The sequence below is a fragment of the Aythya ferina genome, assembly GCF_964211825.1.
Source record: "Aythya ferina genome assembly, chromosome: Z".
Lineage (NCBI taxonomy): Eukaryota > Metazoa > Chordata > Aves > Anseriformes > Anatidae > Aythya > Aythya ferina.
Genome location: NC_140299.1, coordinates 84,686,273 through 84,711,444, shown reverse-complemented (window position 1 = coordinate 84,711,444; position 25,172 = coordinate 84,686,273). Strand labels below are relative to the sequence as shown.

General features: G+C 43.1%; 1 protein-coding gene across 3 annotated transcripts in view; it reads left to right on the top strand.

Annotated features, from left to right (window-relative positions):
- The window catches only part of PAX5 (paired box 5), a 144,693-nt gene that overhangs the window by 71,937 nt on the left and 47,584 nt on the right, over window positions 1-25,172 (top strand). For all 3 annotated transcript variants that reach the window (XM_084504272.1, XM_084504270.1, XM_084504271.1), the window contains one exon: window positions 2,634-2,763. In XM_084504272.1, the coding sequence (XP_084360398.1) occupies window positions 2,634-2,763 (130 nt within the window). The remainder of the gene's footprint in view (window positions 1-2,633; window positions 2,764-25,172) is intronic.

Below are 25,172 nucleotides of genomic sequence, written 5' to 3'. Positions count from 1 at the left end.
CTCCTAGGTCAGTTACTAGGACTTCAAAGCTGAAGAAAGCTGCAATGTTTTGACATTTCGCAGAATGCTCTGCACTCTCATGGCAGGGATTTTTCATGTGGGGTCCTGGGCTGTTCTCAGTTGGGTTTGAGCAAGGAGTAGCAGCCCCTATAGCACCTTTTGACTGTAGGGGGCTGTGTGTGACCCAGCATGTGGCACTGCAGTGTGCTTTCTCTCAGCTGAGCCCAAACTATCAGCTTCCCCTTCAGCAGTGTGAAACCACATTCACACTCTGCTTCGTGGCAGATCAAAGAAATGTAGGAAGCTCTGAAGAGATTGCCAGGTCTGAACGTAGTGCATTTACAACTTCTTAGAGCATCAGGAGTAAAACAACTTCTTAGAGCATCAGGAGTAAAACAAGGAGTCCTTTCCCTAGGGATGGGTGTGTGCTTTTCTCCAGACTGCAGAAATACCATCCCCAATGTAAGAGAGCAGGACAGCTTTCTCCCTGCTGTGCTTCCTGCACATCCCACGCTGCGAGGACAGCACCAGCTGCCTGCGATGTCTCTGCAGAACTTCAGCCATGCTTTGTTCATCCAGTCTCTTTTCAGGTCAGGGCTTCAGGAAGCTAAAAAGTTCAGCTATGCTGCTAAGTATGCACATCCCCAAGTGGGGTTGCAGACACAGGACTCTGGAGCCGTGTGGGAAGGCTGGCAGCTCCACACAGAGCAAGTACTGCAGCGAGGGACAGGGCCCGTGGGCAGCCTGGCAGACTAAACAGGGTCTGTGATGATTTTTTTTGGGTAGGATGTGAGACTAGACCAAAGAACTTTGGTTGCACTGGTGACAGCACAGAGGAGTGCTGCTCCTCCCAAAGGTCTTCCCAAAGGGCAGGGATTGCCAAGGTGCAGAAGTAGAGCTGAAGCAGAGGTGCAGGCAGTGCATATCTCTGAGGCAACAGTGTTAGAAGAAAGAGACTGGGCTCATGAAGGCAAGGATAACATAGGGGTGAGGGGAGTTTTGGAGGAGGAATAAGCTGAAAAGGCTGAGGAATAGGAGAAATCTAATACAAAGGGAAGAATGGAGATGATGATGAGTCTTTGATGAGAAGTTCTTGATGAGAGTCTTTGATCCAGAGGACCCTGCAGTGCTGATCCATGAGCAGGGTGAAGAGAGAGGGTGGCCAGCAGCTATTCACTTTGGCAAAACACATTTGACGCACTCATCTGGAAGAGGTTCGTGTGGGAGATCTTTCAAGGTGATAGGGGTGCTTGTGCCTCACACAGGTTGCATCCTTGAATGAAGCATGCTTTGATCAATATAAACCTACTACTAATAGGTTATCAAGTTAAATTATGTTCAGCTTAAGTAAGAAATTATGTTCAGCTTAAGTAAGAACTGAGCAACGGAGACACAAACAGGTATATTTGACCCAAAGTACTCAGCTCGTAGTAAATCTCAAATTGTATGCATTCTAAGAAACTTTCAAGGAGAAAAATGTATTCACACGAGACATGTTTTTTTTCCTCGAAGTAAATACAAACAAAACAAAACAAAAAGTTAACATTTTGATTTGTTTGCTCAAAAAAATCACTGAGGGCTTAAGTAATCACTCATAACTTCAGCTCTGCACAGCTACATCTGCATTAATACAGTGGGAATCAGCCTTGGAGTTGTTTAATTTTGTCTGCTTCTGTTGCCTGTTCTCCACTTGAAGTCATAATCATCTGATTATTGTGTATGTGATTACAATTTCTCAAATAAGGGATTAAAATTTAAAGTGGAAATAGCAATAGGGAAGGGAAAACTTTGAAAGTTCCCATTTTTGTGAATGATACCACTAATAAAAAATTAAGGAAAAAGGCAAATGGGCAAATGAAGATGAGCTTTCTGCCATGTATATGGCAGAAAACTGGATGTGTGAGTTGACCTCACCTGCTTTAGATTGTCATAGCTACATGGACTTTGACAGAGCTATAGGACAGAAGGATTCTGACTTCTGAGGACCTGTGCTCATTTACTGTAGCTTCAGCTAATGAGGTTAAAGAATTACCATGAGATGAGAGAGCACCCTTACAACAGTCAGTTTATTTATTTTTAAATAATTTGGATTTTGAAACAGTTGGCTACAAATTAAGCAAGTGCTTTTATTTAAGTGCAAACTATTTCTTATGAAATTATAAGGAAATGAAGTATGCCTAAGTGAAACTGGAAACTGGACCCCTCTATTCCCACCTGTTCATTAGTGTGTGTCTCTTCAAATGCCACCAATGAACTAAGGAGAGTTCAGGTTAACTGACTTGAACAGTTCTCTCTAACAAGCAAATAACTTACACTCGACAGTTATGGTCCCGATTTTGGTCTACAAAACTTATTTTTTAAAGAAAGCTTTGTGACATATTTGTGAGTTTGGATTTCAGTTTATAAAGAAAGCTCATTTTGGTGTTCTCCAAGAACACCAGTGATAAGAACAGACCCGTTTATTATTTTGACTGCTTAACACTGCTGTTTACGCTACCCATGTACTGCCTTAAAAGTAGCCAGTCTGACTGAACAAAAGATTTCAGAGTTCTGCATTGCATTTTGCCATACAGGCAAAAGCTGTTGAATAGTGAATTTATTATTGGTAAAATGTCTTTTGTTTCTTTTTCCAGGCAACTGAATACTCAGCCATGGCATCATTAGCTGGTGGATTGGATGACATGAAGGCCAATATAACCAGCCCTACTTCTGCAGATTTAGGAGCAAGTGTTCCTGGACCTCAGTCATATCCTATCGTAACAGGTAATTAGTTTGTTATACACTGATAAATGATGTGAAGAAGTACACATGTACATTGTAGGGTGATGCTCTTAATGAAGGAGTTGTCTCAGACATGTAGTTATTCACTCAAAAGTCTCCTTGTAACCATGTGATTTTACAGCAGCTCTGTTGGTAGTCATTGTGTGGATTGTATAAATCATTAGTATTCCTTGGAGCCAACAGATGAAGTAGGATGGAATACGCCTCTCCACCCCAAACCCGCTCTTGTAAAAAAAAACTAACACTTAACAGAAAATCAGATGCTTGCCTGTGCTTTTGGGATTTGTGGCCTGTTTTTCATAAAGGCAGCTGGCATTTTAGTCTGGATGAGATTTTTATGGCATTCAAGCTAACTTGAATTTTGGATGCTTTTGTTTTCTACAAAATTCATGTTTTAGACTTATGGACCTGTAATTTTGCACTAAGATGGAACATTTAAGTGGAAAGCAATTGTTTGTTCTAGGATTGTCTGCATTTAAGCGAGACCTTATTAAGAAGGTATAGGGTAAGAGTTAAGGAACAGCTGGAATTTGATAATGCCATGGTCCTCTGTTTATTTGGGACTGTCCACATCATGTGGAAGGAGACTGCTCAAATTATAAGAAATACATGAAGCTGTGTCCCAAAAGAATTGTGGGAGTCACAAAAAAAAAAAAAAAAAAAAAAGAAAAAAAAAAAGACATAACAAATCCAGCAACAAACCAACCAGGATTAAAAAAGTTCAGGGACCGTTTCCTATGTATGTTACTCCTGTGTATTACTTTTGTCCTTAAGTCTAACTTGTAGAGATTTTATCAATGAATTTTCTGTGTTTTGCCAGGGATTGGATTTACATGTTTATTTTGTTGCTAAAATTGAAAATGATACTGTTTTTCTTATATTATTTTTTATTTTTATTATTATTATATTATTTATTACCTTATCTTGAAAGCACTGCAATCTCATCTAGTAGGTGAGAAGCAAGAAATTATTAAATTGCATTATGTGGAGTGAGACTTAGGAAGGAAAGGAAATGATAGAAAACTTGAATGCTTTCTTGCTTCTGTCTTCCTCTAAGAAACTGCCTGTCCAAGATCTGTACCTAGCCAAAACCAGGTTCACCCAAAAGCTGTTTTAATATTCCAGCAACACTTCTTTCTTTTATGCTGGTTTAAGCACTTCGCATGCTTATTGCATTCCCCCTGCTGTCCCATCTGTGTGAAATCATGCAGGAAATCATATAATGAAACTGAACTGGCTGGAAAATAGCCAAGACCCTCCCCCTTTCAAGCCTCCCCTCCCCCCCAGGAAAAAACACCCTCTACAGAGTTACTTTTCAGCCAGGTAGTGTCCCTGGCACAGTACTTCGTGGTGTAATACTAGAATACTAGCACAGTGTGTCTGGGGAGGGAAGAGGTGGGCAAGTCAATGAGAGAGTCAGCAAGGGGAGCAATAGGGATAATTACCCGATGGCAGTGACTGCTTGCTGGAACTGCTGGTGAAGCTTTTGTTGTGGGCCCAGTTACTGAGGGCCTGAGAAGAGCAGATCGTAGCTTGTGCAAGTGAGTTGCACAAGCCTCAGGTCTCTGGAAGTAGGCAGGATGGACCCAGGAGTTCAAGCAAGATTTCACTTGTTTTATAAAGCCAGCTACTACTATGGCAGGGCCCTGGGAGTTGATGAGAGTATACTTCCTTATTCTTTCAAGGTATTAAAAATAAAAACAAACAAACAAACAAAAAAGGAATATTCCAGGCAGCACTGACGTTGTTCAGTTGTTCTTTCCAGCATTTGAAAAAAAAAAAGTCTAGCAAGAGATGAATAAACTGAGTTCCAAGCATAGTTGAAAATAAAGAATTATGGATAAGAACGAGCTTGGGAAACCTTTAACAGAGAACAGGCATGAATATGCCTTTCACCAGGATCTGATCTATACTATGTATACTAATCTAATACAAATCTTATTCTCAAACCAGCCTTGTTTCATAGGGTTTCTAAAAACATCTCATTTACATGTGGCTCCCAATGATATTGATTAGCCAGGAATGGAGAAGATTGCATGGTAACTCTCAAGGAATCAAGTAATTTTAGGTGCCTTGACAATAGTGTAAGGTGACATTTAGCAATGGAAAAAGTACTTATTACAGTCTTTTGAGCAATGTGCATTAAAACTCTGAGTTTCTGCATATACCGAAATGGCAAAAGAACTTGTTTTGATTTAAAGTATAAAAAGGCCTTGCCAAGCTCACAGATATCCTATAGATAATTATTACTTATTTTTTAACTTTGTTTTGCAAGAGGCTGACATGGACAGAAGCACTAAGAGTTGTCAGATTTGGTCAGTGTGTTGTTATGGGTGCTGGTCATGCTGGTCCCTTCCAGAAGCAAGGCTGACTATAGATTTCACCTGTAAAGATGACCTTGGGGCGCATGTATGTTCCATGGCCTCTTAGATAACAGAGCTTACTTCTGTTGCCACTGGGACGTTTCTGCTGCTCCTACAGCTGCTAACACCAGCTCGTTCAGAGGCAGCTTACAACAAGACTTGTGTTTCAGACTGTGCTCCTGTGTAGACACTTCAATTCATTGTACAAAACATCCATCCACAGTTCAAAGAGCATGGGAGCAGCCATTGCATCCTTATCTTACTTATTGGGCATGACTGACAATTTTCTTGTACTGCTACTTTCTTAGCATTTGGTGAGCTGACTACAGAAATGGTGCTGCAAAGCTTGTTACATACTTCTCTTGCGCTCTCCTTGTGACTTTATACCCGTGAACAAAAGTTCTAAATTTTAAATTTATTTGTTCTCATTGACCATGTGGAGCAGGCTTTATGAGTAGAAAGCCTAGAAAAAACCTGCAGTTGGTCTTAAATGTGACAAGTTGCGAGCTATAACAGAACACATTTTACAAGACAGTAGGTATTTATATCTTTAATTTGCTATTGCTGTAGTGTTTTCTAACACCTACATTCATAAAACTTAGATTTATACAAGTGTATGAAAACCCTTTAAAAACCTACGCTTTTTGATATATTTTCTTGAAAAGATTGTCCAAGTGCTATCCTCCCTTTTTCTTTCATAACCTACACCATAGCAGCTTCATGCTGCTCACATTTTGGAAGCACTGAGAAGCCCAAGGCATGCCCTGAGCCCTGTAGCGCTGGACACATACCATACAGCTGAGTCCTGCTCTCTGCCCTGGGGCTTCTGTAATGATCTGAGAGGACGTGCAGATCTCAGGGGTAGGAAGATTTAAGTAACAAGCCATACTTTGTGCCTGTAACATACAAGCCATGTAAATTAAAGTGTACTTGATGATATGGTTCTCATCATAGCTCTGGACAGACTACTGCATTTTCTCCCAAGAATTAACACACTTTTTTAGTCATGTTTCTTTTTCTATTTTTTTTGTTAGGTGGGGCAGGGGATTCAGGAGTCAAGACACATTTATTGATCCTCTTTTTGCTTGTAACCAAAACCTGCGTATTGCTATGGGCCTTGCATTTGTAGTAGATGCCACTGAAAATTAGAAGGAGATGAACAATGGTACACACTGCACAATAATTGTTTTTAGTGCAGGGTTCAACAAACACTTCCTAACAGGGCATGATGTAGTCTGCCTTCTGGGAGCTTTTTTGTTGTCTGTTCTCTGACAAAAGCTATGGTTTAATGTTTCTGAGTTGGGATCATGGATCAGTGGGGGTAGAATCACAGAATCACAGAATTTCTAGGTTGGAAGAGACCTCAAGATCATCGAGTCCAACCTCTGACCTAACACTAAAAGTCCTCCACTAAACCATATCCCTAAGCTCTACATCTAAACGTCTTTTAAAGACCTCCAGGGATGGTGACTCCACCACTTCCCTGGGCAGCCTGTTCCAATGTCTAACAAACCTTTTGGTAAAGAAGTTCTTCCTAACAGCCAACCTAAAACTCCCCTGGTGCAACTTTAGCCCATTCCCCCTCGTCCTGTCACCAGGCACGTGGGAGAACAGACCAACCCCCACCTCGCTACAGCCTCCTTTATGGTACCTTTAGAGAGCAATAAGGTCGCCCCTGAGCCTCCTCTTCTCCAGGCTGAACAAGCCCAGCTCCCTCAGCCGCTCCTCATAAGACTTGTTCTCCAGACCCCTCACCAGCTTCATTACCCTTCTCTGGACTTGCTTGAGCACCTCCATGTCCTTCTTGCAGCGAGGGGCTCAAAACTGAACACAGTACTCGAGGTGCGGCCTCACCAGAGCTGAGTACAGGGGGACGATCACCTCCCTAGCCCTGCTGGCCACACTGCTTCTTATACAAGCCAGGATGCTGTTGGCCTTCTTGGCCACCTGAGCACACTGCTGGCTCATATTCAGCCGACTATCCACCATCACTCCCAGGTCCTTCTCCGCCAGGCAGCTTTCCTACCATTCCTCTCCCAGTCTGTAGCTCTGCTTGGGGTTGTTGTGCCCAAGGTGCAGGACCTGGCATTTGGCCTTGTTGAACTTCATACACTTGGCCTCACCCCATCGGTGCAGCCTATCCAGATCCTCCTGCAGAGCCTTCCTACCCCTGAGAAGATCAACACACTCACCTAACTTGGTGTCATCTGCAAACTTACTGAGGGTGCACTCGATCCCCTCGTCCAGATCATCGATGAAGATATTAAAGAGGACCGGCCCCAGCACCGAGCCCTGGGGAACAGCACTAGTGACCGGCCTCCAACTGGATTTAACTCCATTCACCATGACTCTTTGGGCCCAGCTACCCAGCCAATTTTTAACCCAACGAAACGTACACCAGTCCAAGCCAAGAGCAGCCAGTTTCTTGAGGAGAATGCTGTGGGAAACGGTGTCAAAAGCCTTGCTGAAGTCAAGGTAGACCACATCCACAGCCTACCCCTCATCCACCAAGTGCGTCACTTTGTCAGAGAAGGAGATCAGGTTTGTCAAGCAGGACCTGCCTTTCATAAACCCATGCTGACTGGGCCTGATCGCCTGCTTGCCCTGCAGGTGAGAAATAAGAGAACTGAAAAACTGCTAGCTTTGTGTCAGCCCTGCTTTAGTGATCAGGAACTAACTCATGGGAGAAATTCTGCTAGAACCATGTCCTGGATCTCGAGCCCTTGTGTTGCAGGAAAGTACCTGAGCCTCACAGGTTTCTGATAGTGTTTCTCCTGTAAACTGCTGCCTCTTGGAGGAGGAATGGCTGTCATGAATCCTGTTTTAATTTTTTTTTTTTTTAAATTTATATTTATTTTTATTATTTATTTATTTATTTTTCTTCTTTTCCCTTGAAATTCAAAATGTCGGGTTGTTTTTAATTTCTTAACTCTTTTTTCTTGAGGGCTTTCCAACTTCCTTGTTCCAGATAGGCTGTCTTGTGATGTGTGCAGACTGAGAGGAGGAGACTGAAAGCTGTGTGGAACAACCTGTTTCAGTCTTGCTAGCTAACACAGTTTTCAGTTGTCAAATTGGGTGGTTAAAGCTCCACAAAATGTTTACAGTCTGTGTTTGGTGGTGATAATGGCTTGACAGGTTTACCTCATTTCTCTGCTGACATTCCAGATTATAAAAAACATTTGTAATGGCTTAATTGTTATGAGACCAAGGGCTGTGTAAAATAGAATCACAAGTGGATTGTAATATTAAGATCTGTTAATGGAAAATATTATTTTTATCAGGAAATCTTCTAATCAGTGTAAAGCAGAGCCATAAATGTGTGAATGTGTGACTTCATAACATTTCAACAAAGAGTTGGTGGGAACAGGGTTTAAAAGACTTATTTTGGGGATTGAAGATCATTAAATATGACATACAGGCATTAGTGGGATGGGTTTTATTATGGCTAAGAATACTTAGTCCTTTTACAGGCTGGTATCTGCAGTTCAGGCTTAATCAGTTTCATTAGAAAGTTTGGAGACTCTGGGCTGCCATTTGTGAAGAGAGTTTATTCTGTTAGTCTTCAGGCTGTAAAATAGATCATAAGGAATTTAATGCAAATGAATTGGAGAACAGAGGTCTTAAGTGAATTATAATCATAGTCTTTCATTTTTTCTTAGTGCTAGAACACAGTTTGGATTGCAAGGTAATATTGAGGGTTGAGATATGGAAGATCCTCTGCATGTAATGTTAAGATTCCTATTTCCTGGCAAGCTGGTAGAGCAAAAGATATTTTCTCGAAGATGAAAAGATTGCTTAAACACTGGCATTCATGCTGGCACTTGCTGCTAGAATATGTGTAAGGAAAATTTAGTGACAGTTCTCTGTACTGCTTCATCCACCAGCTCTGTTATGTTACAGACCACCAGCCAAACCTCTGTTTAGAGAGCCACTCAATTTCTTTCCATCGTTTTTATGCCACATTAAATATTAAGTTAAAAAAAAAATTGTTCCCTTACTGCTTGCTGCCATGGTTCATAAATGCTCTCTCCATTTGCAAGCCAATGACATGTGCCCAGCTCATTACTGCTGTAGTCAGCAGTTTCCAAGCAGCCTGTGATTGTTACTAATTACCCACAGATGCATTTTCCCTGCTCTGGTTGCTGATTTCAGCATGGTCAGTATCACTTTGAGAGGACAAAGTCGTTCTAAACTGACACCTTTGCTTGACTTACCAATACAGTGTAGAGGGCAGATTGACAAATCCACAGTCAGCCCTGACTGCAGTTGGCTGGAGAGTCAGTTTGCATTAGCAGAGTCCCGAAGTGACTGCGACCAGCCTCACTGAAGAGCAGAGAAGTGCATTTCATTTTAGTGGAATCTGACGTGAACTCTGTGTTGCTCTGTGAAAAGAAGAAGCACAGAGCAAAACATTCGAAGTGGGCTTTATTTTTGTTCCTCCAGCAGATGTTCAAGTGAGGGAGCTTCATCTGCTCCCATGCCATGCCAGGACAGCTCTGGCACAGCTTACCTCTCTTAGCTTGTCTGCTTCTCCACATCACTACGACCCCATGAATTTGTGCTGTTAGATCTGCCGATGAGTAGCTTGCAGTGCATTTTGCAGCTTACACACCTGTGCATGGGAAAACGGAGACTGCAGAATGCAGACAAGTGATTCTTTCTTCTCCATGCTTGGCTTTGTAACTACACTACCAAATGAGTGTTACCTTGTATGCTCTTTCTTGGGATCAGCCATGAAGATGATATTGCCACAGAGCTGACTGCATCATCTTTACTGCGCATTTTGTGTGCCTGTCAAAAAGGCGAGAAGAAACAGAGCAAAAGTAGAAGCAGAGTCCATTTGTCGTCTGGAGGCTTGGGGAAGGAGAGAAATTCTGAATGGCAATCACATTAGATCATCTGCTCTGGTTTGCACTGGGGGACTCAGGCAACCAAACATAATTGATTCCAGGCTTCAGGCTGGATTGAATGTTGAGCAAGTGGGACAAATATATCTGTTGGAACAGACTCTGCCACTCCTGGAAAAATCAGCTTGACTTTTTCTTTAGTGTGGATGCATCCAATAACTTAGATGTGGTATATTATGCCTGGTAGTTATTTCTCCATAGGTGGCACAGGCCTGTGGGTAATGCAGATAACAGGGATGCATTTAACCTTTTATATTACTACATATTTTGTCAAATTTTTGTCACTGGGAAACAAGAGTGCTAACATGGGATAAATGCATGTCAAAAGTGGTTTTCTGCTACTGTTCTGCAGCAATATACAGCCCTTAGCTGGTCCCTGATAGCATGTTTTTTCATTAGTAGTGCTCAGTTTTACAGAAGTCTGTTGCCTGACTCTTCTGCCTGCTATGTTTATCCCATCATGCTATGTCTACAATTTATGAGCCACAGTTTCACAAGGTTTTGTAAAATGGCAGTTATTGTCAATTCTGAAGCTAGGCGCTAGATGGTGATGAAGCAGTTGGACCGAAAAGGATGCCAAAAATGGATCACCACCTGAGCTGTTCAATATTTGCAACCAAAGTGGATTCTGATACCTTAAGCAGCAATGTAAAAAAAGAACAGTTGCTTTAAAATCCCAGGCTGATCTCTTGCCAGGGTTAAACACTGATAATATTTATCATTTAGCAAAATGCAGCCTGAAGAAGCTTTTTGTTTATTTAAAAAGAAAACCCTGTAGGACACAGGATTCATTTGAACAACACTGGATACAAGCCTTGGTATGGAAGGAGCCTGGAGATACATTTCTCTCTTCACAACCTAGAGTTTATGAACTGACTTTGGACCAGATGTTTATTTTTTTGCGTGGCTCAATTTTGGAGGTCTTATTACACACTAGATCATGATAATCATAATCAAAGTGTGCTCTGAGCTGTGGTCTCCAGCTGACACCTGATTAGGGACAGTCAAGCACTTTTTGAGCTGCTGCTGAGTAAGGGGACAGGACCAGAGTGCACCTAACAGGAAAGCAATAGCAGGAGCAGCTTCAGATGCAACAGTTTGTGCAGAATTATGCAGTTTAGACAAGAGTAAATGGCCATAAGTTGTGCCAGAGGAGGCTTAGGTTGGATATTGGAAAAAAATTCTTTACTGAAAGGGTTGTGAAGTATTGGAATAGGCTGCCCAGCTGTGTCACTGTCTCTGGAGGCAATCAAGATGTGTAGATGACATAGTTTAATGGTGGGCTTGGCAGTTCTAGGTTAAAGGTTGGACCAGATGTGCTTAGAGGTCTTTTCCAACCCAAATGATCCAATGATTCTGTGCTTAGAAATAATGATGGTGTGCCAGCTGGCAGAACTGGGAGAGTGGTCAGACACTGGCACAGGTTGCTCAGCTTGGCAATAGGATCTCCATCCTTGGATATGTTCAAATGCTGTTTGGATATGGTCATGGACAACCTGCTTTAGGTGACCCTGCTCTGAGCAGGGGAGTTGTACTGCATGAATTCCAGAGCAGATTTCTAACCTCAGCTACTCTGTATTTCTGTGATAGGCATTGTGCTTCTGTATTTGCTGGGTAGCAAGTTGTGTTCCTTGTCTCTATGATGGGATCATGCCCAGTGCCCCTGGAGATGGGACACCTGCATAACTTCTGAGTATCTGTTCTTCTGAGCTATGCTTGAAAGTGGAGTAGATGGCTGAGGGAGGTTTTGATTCATGTATTTTTCTCTGTCTGTTACATGCATTTATAGGACCATTCTTTAGATACCATAAAACATGGAAGAAATGGTGGGTGTTTTGTTTTTACATGATGTTTGTTATTGATGTTTTTGCTTTAAAAAAAAAAAAAATCATTGTAATGCATCCCTGTTTCTCCACCCAGCCAGCAAGGATACCAGTTTTAAAAGCCTTTCTCTGGAATTCTTTCCCTGAGTTAATCTCTCAGATGAAAACTGTAAGGGCTGTGTCCCTCTGGGAATGGCTGGGGGACAGTGTCAGGAGAAATGAGAACACAGAAGTTTCTAAGCGGTTTAAAATCCAGCCTATTTAGTTTTATTGGCTTTTGAATTAGGTATTTTAGACATGCAACAGAGAAATCAAGTGTTTTGTCTTAGTAGGAAGCTGCAAGAGTGTTGTCTTATATGGTGTGTACATCAAGGTAGAGTATTTTATCATTGCAGAGAGGTAACGTGGGAAATGTGGGCTGAACTCTTTGAAGTTCTGCTTGAATCCCAAATATACAGTCTTCTTTTGCCATGTCTTGGCTGGGTTCTGAATACTCATCCCACACTGAAATCAAACTGCTGACTCTTTACAAACTGCCTTCTGTTTTCAGCTTGGTGAGAATAAAGAGAAGTTTGACTAATAGATGGTGCTCTTTCTTCAGCACTGATGAAGTCTCTGGAATTGGTGCTTAAAGGAGCCAAGAAAGGGCTGTTTCTCTTTTGGCTCAAGCCCTTATTTGATCTGCATTTTATAACTCATTTTTGATGATAATCTGAGAAAAAAAAAATACTTTTCATGTCCAGTGGAATCTGTAATGTGAAACAAAAGCAAAAGTAAAAGATTCCCATACATGACTGAGAAATACATAGTGACATCAGACTTTTCACTCATTCTTGCACACTTGACACTCACAGTGGAGACAACTAGTAGTTTTGAGATGCAAAAAATGTGGTACAGGGTCAACATTTCACTAATGTGGAGTGTGAAAGTGGGTAATGCGCTGTGAAATCTGCAGTTGGTGATTCCTTTGGGGAAAAGAGAACATTTATTTTAGTTCATATTTTACTGTATTTGAGGTGGGGGTGAAAAAGAAACAACAAATATTGTATATAGGTGATTCTACAGTTGTGGGTTGCTTATCATTCTGAATTTAGTTCTAAACCCAGGTCTTGCTGACCACAATGGAAGAACCTGATTTCACTAGGAAATGGTATTTTACCCTTAAATTAATTTCCCACCTTGCACTTTAAGAATGACATAGCAGCAAAGTCATCTCACAGAATTCTCATCCTTTGGAGGTCAGTTGCTGGTCATCAGTGTAGCAGGATATAAATGAAGAGGAGAAAGCACTTGAAGGTGACTTGTCCCACAAACCTCTTGGATCTAAAGCTAGGGGTCATTGTCAGAAGGTAACTGCTTCTTTCGGTTGACTATATAGGAAAGCACTTAGCTTAAACTAGAGCTACGTGAAGTGGGAGGGATCTACCCTGTGGAGAGGAAGAAGGGTCTCAGGAATAAGGTTTTGGAGGTAATCCTTATCCAGCTGATATTTGCTGAAATATTGGTAACAGTTTTGAAGCAGTGTTTTCATTAGCTGAATGAAAGGATTTCAATTATATTGACTGTAAATTAAAAAAAGATTTGCAGTTTCTAAATGGCAAGTATTTTAAAAGTTTAAACTTCCTATCCCAATTCTCTAACAGCAATGTAACATTTTCACAATTTGTTCTTCCTTTTTTTTTCCTTTTCATTCCTAAAATCAAGACAGATGTGACAAAAGTAAAGAAAAGTGTTGATTTTGTGGAAATTGCCTTTTCTGCTGGAAACTGCTTTGTTAATTTTTGTTGTTGTTGTTGGGCAACAGTAATAATAGCTAAATGTCTTCTTCTGAGGCCATTATGTTTTGTTCATATAATCAATTTCTACATGGATATATTGATTGGTGTTTAACCATTATCACCAAATTATACTTCAATTTCTGTGAGACTGTTTTTGAAGTACAAATTGGTGTTGGTAGATCACTGGTTTCTAGCACAACATAATGCTAGATTTACAACTTAGTCTCTACATTCAGTAGATAAAAGTGCAGATGCATTTTCCAATAATCTATTCATCACTCCTGATAGGGCCTGTCATGTTGAAGACTTGAAAAAAGGCCACATAAACTCTTGTGGAAAGGCAGCCAATCTGAAAAACAAAAGTGTCATTTTTAATGACAGGTCAGAGTCTAACTGAAGCACTGTTAATTTTTTTCAATTTTTATCTTGCCATTAAAAAGGAACAAGTGCATCTCAAAAAGCAAACGAGGCCACTTGTACCCCACTAAGACCTTGGCTATTAACTGGCTCTTTTGATGATGTGCAGCCTGATTCTGCTGGGAGTTTTGCTGTGGATTTAAATGTTGAATTTAACTGTGGTAGACATGTTTTGGTGCAAAGCATGTATAATAACAATTTGCATTTACATAGCATCTTTTGCTTAAGGATTTTGCAATCTCTAATTAATTAAATCTGTTTCCCCCTGCCCCCAATACCACTGTGGTATAGATAATAAATACAATTTTAAATGGAACAGCCATAGCAGAAAGATTAAGACAACAGGGTTTTGGTGCCTCTGTGCTGGCTCCTGATTGCAGTGTGGCTGGGGCTTGTTCTGCAAACATGTTGAGCAGCTTCAGCTCTTTTTTGCTCCAGTCTGAAATGGTCTGGAAAAACAACAACAGGGCATTAAACCAACTCCATGCAAGCGGGTGGAAACTATCATCCTGGCTTTACCAGCAGCATCTCACATTGGTCTTTTAGTCCTGGATACACTCACCCACAGTTCTGCCACTGTCTGCAGCCAGCTGTGGAGGAGCAGTGAAGGTTTCAGATGCTCAGAGATGCCAGGGTGGCTTGCTGTGTTAGTGCTTTAGGACATCAGTGGCCTATTCAATGCACAGTGCTTTTTTGCTGCCAGAGAATTGCTGTAAATGTTCAGATATCTTCAGATTGGAAATAAAAATAGAAATGAAAACACTCCAGGTAGTAAAAATGCTTTTTAAACTGCCTTTTTTTTTTTTTTTTTTTGTCCTACAACAATAGCAAAACATCTGAGGCTGCCTGTACAATATAACAAAATGGTATTTCCAGGTGGGTAGAGCGATGTGTTTTCCTCTATTTGTAGGCATGTTGCGCGAATAAAGTCTAATGGCAATCTGAGTCAGGTTACAGATAACATTTCTATGGCAAAGTAATTGTTTTGATGATGGTACTTGAGGAGGCCTCCAAACTTGTTGCACCATCAAAAATAGGTAGCTTTAGCTGGCCATGTATTAGTTACTTCTCACCTGTTACATTGCTCAGTTTGGAGATTCTGCTTAGTTACATATGGGGTAGTGATTTCTCTGACTGGCAGTTCTGGAAACCAGTATAGGAAGAGAGAATATTTTTGCTTTAATGGTAGAACAGAGGCATTTCAAGAGCTTTATGCACCAGCGAGTAATTAATGGATAGCATAACAGGAGAACACTTGCTGTTTGCTATCAGCTAATACTGTGCTATTAACATGTAGAAACCAGAACAAACTTTTTTTTTCTTTTTTTTTTTTCTTTTTCTTTTCTTCCCAAACTCACAGAAGAAAAGCAGCAAAATATAGAGTACTCAAAATTAGATGAGCACAAGGACTAGCAACCAGTGCTATCTTCAGGTGCCAGACAGTGTAGGTTCTTCCTTAAGTAGCTCTGCTCTAAGGTGCCACGCGTGCCTTGCAGAGCTGGTGTTTCCTGAGGGCAGACAGCTTCAGGCATGTGCATGTCTCTTTGCTGCTGCCCAGTTTGGAGCTGACAAAAGTGACTGCCAGTGACATCAGGTGAGAGGGAGAGAGAATGCATCCAGATGTTTTAATGATGCTGCAGCACAGTTTGGGGGAAGGGGAGCATCTGTTGCAGAGCAGGAAGTAAAATCTTCATTTACTTTCCCTGCTGTCTTCTTTAAATAGCTCACATGTAGTTAGCTCCCTTGTTAAATGCTGTGCTCTCTCATGTTATCTCTGAACAGAGATTTTATCGGCATATTTGGGGCTTTTTATTTTTTAATGGACCATTATTTCTTTATAACTATATAAGTGACCTCATCTTTGCTGAGCCTGTATACCACAGTGCAGGAGAGGATATGCAGGCAGGTGCTGTGGCCTCTTGCAGTGAAGATGTATAAAACTGCAGGAGGTGTATCAGGCCTTGAAGAGGTGTGTGAAGTGTGAATGCTACCTCATAGACAGACATGCCCTTGTTCTTTGTATAAGAGTAAGCTTATGCTCAAGTGCAACAGGGTTGAGTATGGACTGCCATGGGTTGGTTGGTGTGATTCACTGATTTTAATGGGAGAAGCTTGTAACATCTTAAAATATAAGTGGTCTTTTCTGTAAAATGGATAAAGTAGCTCTGTAGTTCTCCTTGGGCATGTTATGAAAGATGGCTTTGGTACTGAAGCAGCAGCAGTGAAGTGGTCACATCAGTGCCTTCAAGCATGAGGTAGACTCATCTGAAACTTCAGTTTGGTCTGACAGTGGCGGCTGAGGAGCAGGAGGTAGCCTTGCGAGCACTGGATGGGGACCCCTGTGCTGTGCCCCTGCTGCCCTTCACTGCCTGCACTGAGCTCATCAGTCCGTGTCTCATCCTCCTCAGATTGCTGCTCTTGGAAATTAACCCTTCAGTCTTTCTCCAGAAGAGCCACTCTCAGCAGCACCACTCCCTCCAGTCCTGCCAGCACATGGTGCACACAGGTGCTTTTCGTGCCAGCTGAAATGCACAAGGTGACGTGCTTAGCCCCTTGAAGTAATGTGAAGTGAACTCACTGGTGTGTTATGCCACCTGAGGGTTTTTAAACAGTATGGCTACTTCCTCATTCTCCTCTGTAAGGTGTCAGGTACAGACACACATCTAACAGCCTAGTCTGTCCTGTGCTCTCCAAGGTCTGTCCAAGCTGTGCACCACCCTTCATTTCTGATGGCAGCTGTCTCCCTGGAGTTGAGGGATGCCACGGTAGGGATGGCTGTCAGATGTAGGGATGGCTTCTGTGCAGATGTACTTCAACACAGCACAGCAAAAGCCTCTGGGGCACCTCCCTGTGTCCGGCAGCCTGAGGCCAGGCATCCTGTCCCCTCTCTCTCTGGGAACAGAGTCAGTCCCTCAGTGCCTGTCTGTACCCTGATGGGCCACTGTTGTCCATGGCTGTGTGCCATGGCGAGGCTGTAGGGGGCAAGCACCCAGCCCAGCCACAGTGAGGGGGATTCCAGGAGTTTCTCCTTGCCAGCATGTCTTGGAGGGCTGTCAGGCCAGGTCCCAGCTTGTAGCATCCTCCTTAGCTCTTTCCTTCCCCTGGGCAACCCCTCAGGGTAGCAAGGAGGCCTCGCTGCTTTGTTCAGCATCACGTGGTGGGTGGAGGACATGGCAGCTCAGCCCCTCATCATCAAAAGGGCTTTCCTGAAGGGACTCCTTTCTTTGACCTTTGTAGTTATTCCCGTTCAATCTTTCTTCATGTTTTCTTTTAATTATTTTTCCCTTTCTTCTCTCCCCGTCTTTTTTCCCTAAAAGTCCACCACTCCTCTCAAGTATATTAAGGATGTGAGTGAAATTGATGGCTGGAACGTCTCAAGTCTTTATGATGATGAATGACTTTCACTGCCAAAGCTTTTATTGTCTGTGATTTGGGAAGAAGGGGAACTGATTTATCATGGCTGACTGTCATGCCATTTAATACAGTTATAAATCCTGACCCACTGACTGGCACCATGAACCAGGGACCTCCTCTGGCCAGTCTCCCTTCCTCTTTTGCCTCCCTGCTCCTTCCTCCCACAGCTGCTTGCTCATCTTCCTCAGCTGAAGGGGGAAATTCAGACCTGGGGAGCTCCCACAGTAATGGTGATGGCCCTGAGCACGTTACCCAGACCCGAGTGGGCTGTGAGGTCCCCAGGCTCTGGGGCAATGGGGGATGCCCAAAGGCCCAGCCCAGGGCACCAGAGCAGCCCCCAAGGTTTTGGCACCTGTGCTGGTGAGGCTGGTCTCGTCCTGACTGTATGTGGTAGAGAGGGGAACTGGTGATTGTGGCTGGGAAGCAAAGTCCCATCAGCTGCTTTAAACATGCAAAAAGCCCTCAGAAAGATGAGCTGATGCATTTTTTTAACTTAATTTTAATGATCCTGGTGTAATCCTCCTGGCAAAGACTGGGCATGTGCAGTTTTCACACAAAATAAACCAGGCAGAAGTAACATGATGCTGCCTCTGCAGCACCACAAAGGAAAGTCCTGAGGCATCGCTGGCTGGTTGGCAGCCCAGAGGGGTACTTACTTTATAGAAACTTTCAGTTCTGTGAATTCCCAAAGCTGATTTTCAGGTCTGTGTACAAACCTGTTTACCTTTCCCTTCTAGGACTAGACAACTTGCTCACAACACTTCTTAGCTGGCCAGGAATATCTATTTGAAAAGCTTTCCCGCAAAACTGCAAATTTCTGGGGAATATTTCATGGTGAAAAAAATTCATTGTCGCAAAAGATTAATTTTGTTGTCCTCCACTCCTTTTTTGGACAGAAAATCACACTTGAATATTTTTGATCAACCAGTACTTTCAGCAGAATATTCAAATTTTTCCTGTGTTTCATGATTGTAGTAATAGTAATTCCATGTGCTTTTATGTCCTTTTGTCTAAAGTCATTGGAGGACACTTTACAAAAAGTAACTCATGCATTTATTTTTTCCTGAACTACCTGGTGCATCAGTTGATCTACACATCTGAATATCTTGTAGGAGATACTATCTATTGACAAGGCAGCTAGGAAAGGGAATGATGTTGGAAGTACAAACTTCATCTGACTTTCAAAGGGCACATGAAAATTGCAGTTGTGTCTTAAAGTGATTTCATCAAGCTGTTTCAGGTTCTTTGAACAAAAAGAAATAAAATACTCCAATTTTGGTAATTAAAATGTTTTGATGGAAATGTTGAGGTATCTGGTTTTCCATATTTTTTCTAAAGCTTCACTTTTTCCATCACACAGAATCCAGATAAAATGTCTGATTTCAGCTTTTCTTCTTATTCCAGGATAAAAATAGCATTATTGAAATATCCAGAATGTCATACTTCGAGTTGTCAGTTTGGACAGTACCTTAATTACGGCACTAAAACTTAGGGTGTAAATATTTTTTCTTTGAGGAGCAGAAAGCTGCTGATAATGTTAGAAGTGAGTGAAAATGTCTCCATCTCAGACAAACTGTAGATGCAGGCAATACATACTGATTCTTGTGAGATGGAATATTTTAGCACGGGTTTCACATCTCTGCAACAGATATGGGTGGACGCTGTTGTACTTTTTCCCTCTGTGTTTACCTAGCAAGATGGATAACTGACTGTCAACATACTCTCCCCTTCATGTTTCTGACTCTGCAGGTGGGCTGTGGAGTCATGTCTGGTGGTGACTGCGCATACAGGGTGCTCTCCTGTACCGAGGGGACTGTTTGCATGGGAGAAGGCTGAAGGTCTTCCCCGGCAGTAGCAGGGCATCTTGCTGTCAGGTACATCTGGCTGTAAAGTGCATGGTGCCTAACTGAAAATGCCCTGGCCTTGAGGAGCCCTGGCGATGTGGTGAGCTGGCACACAGTCAGTTGGTGGGATCGATGTCAGTGAACAGTGTTGAGGGTCCAGTTTGGAGCTGGCAAGATCTGTGCCAGAGCAGTTTTGTACAGTTCCTGGGGGCTGCTCTCTGACTCCTTTGTCCTGCTCTCATTGCTCCCAAATACCCCAGGGTACGGGTGGCTTTCTGGGCTGCAAACACGCTTTGCTGGCTCATGGTGAGGTTCGTGTCCACCAATACTCCCAAGCCCTTCTCAGGGCTGCTGTCTATCTACTCATCACCCAGTCTGTAGTTGTCCTTGGGATTACCACAGCCCAGACGCAGGACCTTGCACGTGGCCTTGTTGAACCTCATGAGGTTCTCACAGGCCCACCTCTCAGGCCTGTCCTGGTCCCTCTGTATGTCACTGCTGTCATTTGCAAGGCGACTGGAAAATCTTTTGCCTGGTCAGGTCCTTCCTGGCTGCTGCCAAAGTGCTCTTCTGTGCCTAGCTGGGAGGCAAAGAGACCCTTCCTTGCCAGTGCCACCTGGCCCTGGCAGGTCATGGTTCAGACCCACGGCTCTCTGTTCCCAAAGCAAAGCTGACTGTGGTGCCACAAGCCTTGGCTAGCTGCCTGGGCTTGCTGGGCTGCTGGCACCCATATGGCTGCTGAACAGTGGTGCTATCCCTTGCACCACCTCCAGATGAGGAGGGCAAAAGTCAGCATGAAAGTCTTAGCTGGCTGATGCACTGGGGTTGCTTTGCAGTCCTGTACCAATGCAAGAAGCTGGACCTCATCCTTCAGTCAGGACAAGCTCCCTTTGAACTTCAGAGTGGATATCTTGTGCAGTGAGGAAGCCCACCCTGAGGTCTTGTTCTGGTTTCCCTGTCTCCATCAGTTTTGCCTTCCTCCCACTTGTGGCTTCCTGCCTGTCCTGGCTTGCCAGGCTGTGGCACAGCCCCACCACATGGAGCCACATCTCCTTGGCCAGCCATGCAGGTGGTGCCTCCTGTGCCTGGGCTTTGCTGTCCTGGGTCACCTGCAGCAGCTCAGGGCAGGGAATTGGGGATCAAAGGGCTCCCAACATTGCCTCTCACTGTTGTGGCAGTGGGGATGGTCCTTTCCAGATGGCCTTTTGCACAGGTGGTCAGCAAGCTAATGTCACAACTTGGTGTCCCCGGGGTGCACCCCAGCCCAGGTCCTGTGTTGCCACCATCTTCCGATGCTCCTCAGAAAGCAGCCAGGACCTTGCTGTAACCCATAACCTTGCTCCTCGAGAGCTCAGACAGTGGCAGGAAAAGCGCTGGAGGTGGCTGATGGTTGTGCTGGTTGGTATGGGCAGGGGTACACATGTGTACTGCCTATTGACAGCAGGTGTCTTTTGACCATAATAAAGATCTGCAAGGTTTGGAAAATGAAATCCTAAGGAATTATGGACTCATTTGGGAGCAGCCCCTCTGTCTTCAGTGCTGCTCCTCATATGAGTAAAGGCTTTCGATCTGAGGAGTGAAGCGCAGAAAACAAGGTATGAAGGACAACCCAGTGTCTTCAGGGCTCTCATTGAGATGTGTGTTCTTTCTGTTAACTGCTAAGTATTTGCTAAACAGGTGTGAAGCCACAGTGTGCTGTTGAGAATGTGCTTGGTTTTTCATTCCTTGAAAAATGCCATGCTGGAGGCCAGTGTGGTGGGCAGCTGAGCTGCACCACAACTGGTCTCTCACTCTCCTCAGAGGGACAGGGGGAGGAAGTACAATGAAGGACTCAAGGGTTGAGGTAAGGACAATGTTTTCAATAGCTAGCTCTGCGCTTGTTGGCAGGAATGGGGATCCCTTAGACCACAAAATTTACAAGCTGCCGACCCTCTCATGGTTGTCTTCCAGCTTTCCAGCAGTAAAGTGATTACTATAGAGGCAGTCTCACAGAGCCTGCTGTGCTGCTCTTATTAAAAGTATTGCTGTGCTGCAGAAAGGAAACAACAATAAAGGGAATGTGTAGCTTCTGCATGCATTAAGATCACTGATCAAACCACATGAGATCCCATTTCAGACATAATGTGCATTGGAGGGCAAAATTAGATTGAGAAGTAAATGGAGCCTAAAATTTCCATAGCTTTATTCGTCAGAAAGCTGTTTCATTGCGTGGTTTAATTCTCCTAGTTCTTTCATTCATTGCATGTAGCATGCTGGCTGGAGTACATTTTAGAAATAATGGGATGAAAGAAAAACCATCTTTAATTTGGCTGTGGCTGTGAGGTGTGTAAGGGTCGTTCAGACCTGGGATGGAAGGGGGTATGAAATGCTGAAGAACTTACACAACAGTAGAAAAATAGCCATGCTGACACTTCCTGTGCTTTAGCAGGAGGAGGCGTTTTTTTTTAGGATTTTTGTTTGTTTCTTTTGGGTTTGGTTTCTCTTGCATTTACTGAATTTCTGAACTGTGTGAAGTTGGTTTTATTATTTCTCTTTTAAGTTTCATTTCAGTGCTGCTTGTAAAGCATACTGCACAATGAGCTACACTTCAAAAAAAAAAAAATCCTAGGCTTTAAGATCTGCAATGGTGGCAAGTCCCCTGCCCCCCTTGTTTTTTGATTTGTTTTGTTTTGGTGAGATTTCTCTCCCCTTTTAACATGTCGATTTGACAGGAGGAGACTAACTGGTCTCTTAAATAAGTAGACACGTTTCTTTTTTGCCTTTGAAGGTAACACTTGATGTCATTTCCAAACTAACACAGATGGCCGAGCAGAGCACTTGATGTACAGTGAGTCCCTTTTGAAATAGTGAAAACTGTAGGTCTATATAACTGGCAGCAGTGATATGACCAGAGCTGCAATGGAAGCATGTTCATGTGTCTGTCCCATGTATAGATTTATGCATGCACACATGCTTCCAGACTGTATTTCCCTTGTCAGACTTCTTTACAAAGCTGTGAAAGCTAATGTGGCTTGCCTCACACTGCTTCATGAATTCCTACATGTTAATTGTTTGCAATGTTTTTTTATTATATTGCATTACAAAACATGGAAATGCAAAAAGGGATCTGTGCCTGTTCCAGAATCTTTCCAGGGAAGTCTCTGTCCTTTATTTTTGCTGTCATGACACAAATTCTTGTTTATCTCCTTAAAAAGAAGGTGTGGTTCATCCCTTGAAGTTGTTCGAATGTTTCCGTCAATTTTAGTGTCAGATATGCTGAGTGCCTGGTATGATGTTCTTTGCTTTGAGATATATATATATATTTTTTTTCAACATGCTAAGGAGTTTGCTTAGGAAACTTAGTTGAAGGAATCAGCAAACTCTGCTCTGGTGCCACTAGCCTTATGAAATCAGTGTCCCATGTGTGTCCCCAGAGAAAAGCAGAGGCTCTGCTGTGCCCAGGCACAGGTCTTTGTGCGGTGGTTACTGTCCTGGGTTATTTTCAGGTCTTCAGGGAGGTCACCCCATCTCTGGCTGAGCACACGCAGGGTCCAGCCTTGCTTGGCTGTGACCCTTCTCTGTGGGCCCCTTTGCCCTTGTTGTAGCCAGGTGTGCTGAGCCTTACTCACAAGTGATTGGACTCAGAGGAATGGATTTTCTTGTCCTGTGAAAATATTCACAACTCTGACTTTATCAGGTCTATTGTCAAATAAAAACTTTAGATCTGAGAAAAGTTTAATAACTGAAAGTAGTAAGTAAGATAAAAGCAGTCCAGAGCAGTCAGCACCTCTTGCTTTTATCTGATCCAATTTTTCTATCTGTCTCAGTACCTTATATTTTACATACCAAAGTCACTCCAATCCTGAAAATGGCATTTCATTTTATATGTATATTCCCAGAAACCTGTGGAGCTAAAATACCCAGAGCACTGGACTTTCTGCTCACATGAAGTCCAAGCTTCTGTGATGCAGGCTATTTTCTGGGGGTTTCTGACTGTTTATGAAAAGGGTTAATTAAAAAAGGTTTTGTCTGGCTCCAGTATAAAGGCAAACCAAAATGATGGCTGTTCTCTTCCACTTCCTCCTCGCTGTGCACTGGAGAATGGCCAGCACCTGCCTGCAGCACTGGCATGCCCTGGCTGTGCGTTGGGCATACCAAAATGTGCGTGTGTCCATAATTCTCATTTTCCCCATCTTTTTTCTTCCTCAAATGCATCCTAATGAGCCAAGCATTGCTAAACCCACTAAACCCACAGAAGGGGCACAAGCTCATAGTTCTGAATGGTGGAAGCACTGTTTAAAGCATGTTGTCCCCTCCAGCAAGGGGCAGTGACAAGAAGCAAGTGGTGCTGGCGGGCAAGGCAAGACCCCTGCACTAGCACCCAGCTCTGTGCAGTGGCCAGCTCCTTTGGAGCGACAGTGTTCTTCGACAGCAGAGAGGTATGGACAAGCATCAAGCAAACAGGAATTGTGCAGTGAAGAGAGTCTGTGCTCTGCAGAGTCTTCACTTTCAGGGAGTCAATGACAGGTTAAATGGCAATGATAAGTTGTTGTACATGGCTGATCGTTGGCCACCTGTGATTTTAGGTGCCGTGGCTGTGGAGTCTTGCAGAGACATTGTCTGCCTCAGGGAATCCTTTTCTCATCTCCACACAAATGTCCCCTCCAATACCGTGTGTGTGTGTGTCTGTGTGCCCACGCACACATCTATAGACTTCTAATCCTGCACAGACGTGTTATGTGAGGGGAAAGAGAACCAGGTAGACTCTAGTTAGAGATGGATGACAGGGTGCAGCTTAGTGGTCATCCTTGCCTCAGGTCTGCAGACAAAGCTTTCTGATGCTAACAGCTCTAAAAAGTACTTAATAAGCTGGGCTGTCAGGTTGTTCCTGGGGCAGAGCAGCTCAGTGACTAGGCTAGAAGAAAAAAAGGACAGGAGTTTTATGCAAAAGCAGGCAAGAGAAATTGTTCAAAAAGACATTTTGCAGCTCCAAAATTGTTGCTTAGAAATTGCAGAGAAAAAAAAAAAAAAAAGATTGGAGATTTCTTCTGTACTTCTCCACTGTATTTTCTCTGTACAAGGAAGTGTTGATCTTCCTTCCTTTTTCTTTTCCCTGCCCTGCCTCTTTTCAAAAAGTGTAGTAGTGTCAATGGGAAGAGCAAGAGATACACCTGCTATGAAGGGCAGCTCTGGGCTCCTTTAGACATCTGTGGCTGCTTTGCAGGTGAGAAGAAAAATAAACCTACAACTGCAACCCCCATTTCAGTGCAGTGCGCTTAATTTGAATTTTATGGCCTTGATAGCAGATTACAGTGATGCTGTCACAAACCCTTGCATCCACAGTCATGGTGGACACTGTGCATTTCAATACCTCCTCCGCTAATCTTTCCCCCACTGCTCCCAATCCCTGGCTGCTAATTTCACGCAGGCACTTAAACATGATGGATAATTGTGTTCTGCTTATCAATGTTTAATTTAAGGGCTGTTCCATCTGACCTGGATGCCCTCTGCAAGAGCTATGCCTCATTATTGATTTCATGGTCACACCTGTGACATTACCTGCTTTGTAGGAAGTAGACTTTGACATTCCTGTGAGGTTTTGGCAGCCAGAGCTAATTGTCAGAAGAATAATCGAGTCAGCAAAATCATTACAGGTGATCTGTGTGTTACCACTGTTTTATCTGCCTCTAATTAGGTGTAGGAGAGGTAACTCATAGCAGTAAGCATGCTGCAATTGGTTTGATGTCCACAAATAGAGCTAGATGAGCACAGGGGGGAAGTTATTCATTTACAGCTGCACTTCAGTTTGTCTGGGTCCTGTGCTGGTGGCCTGTCCTTTCCTGGGGTAACCAAGGAAGATGTGACC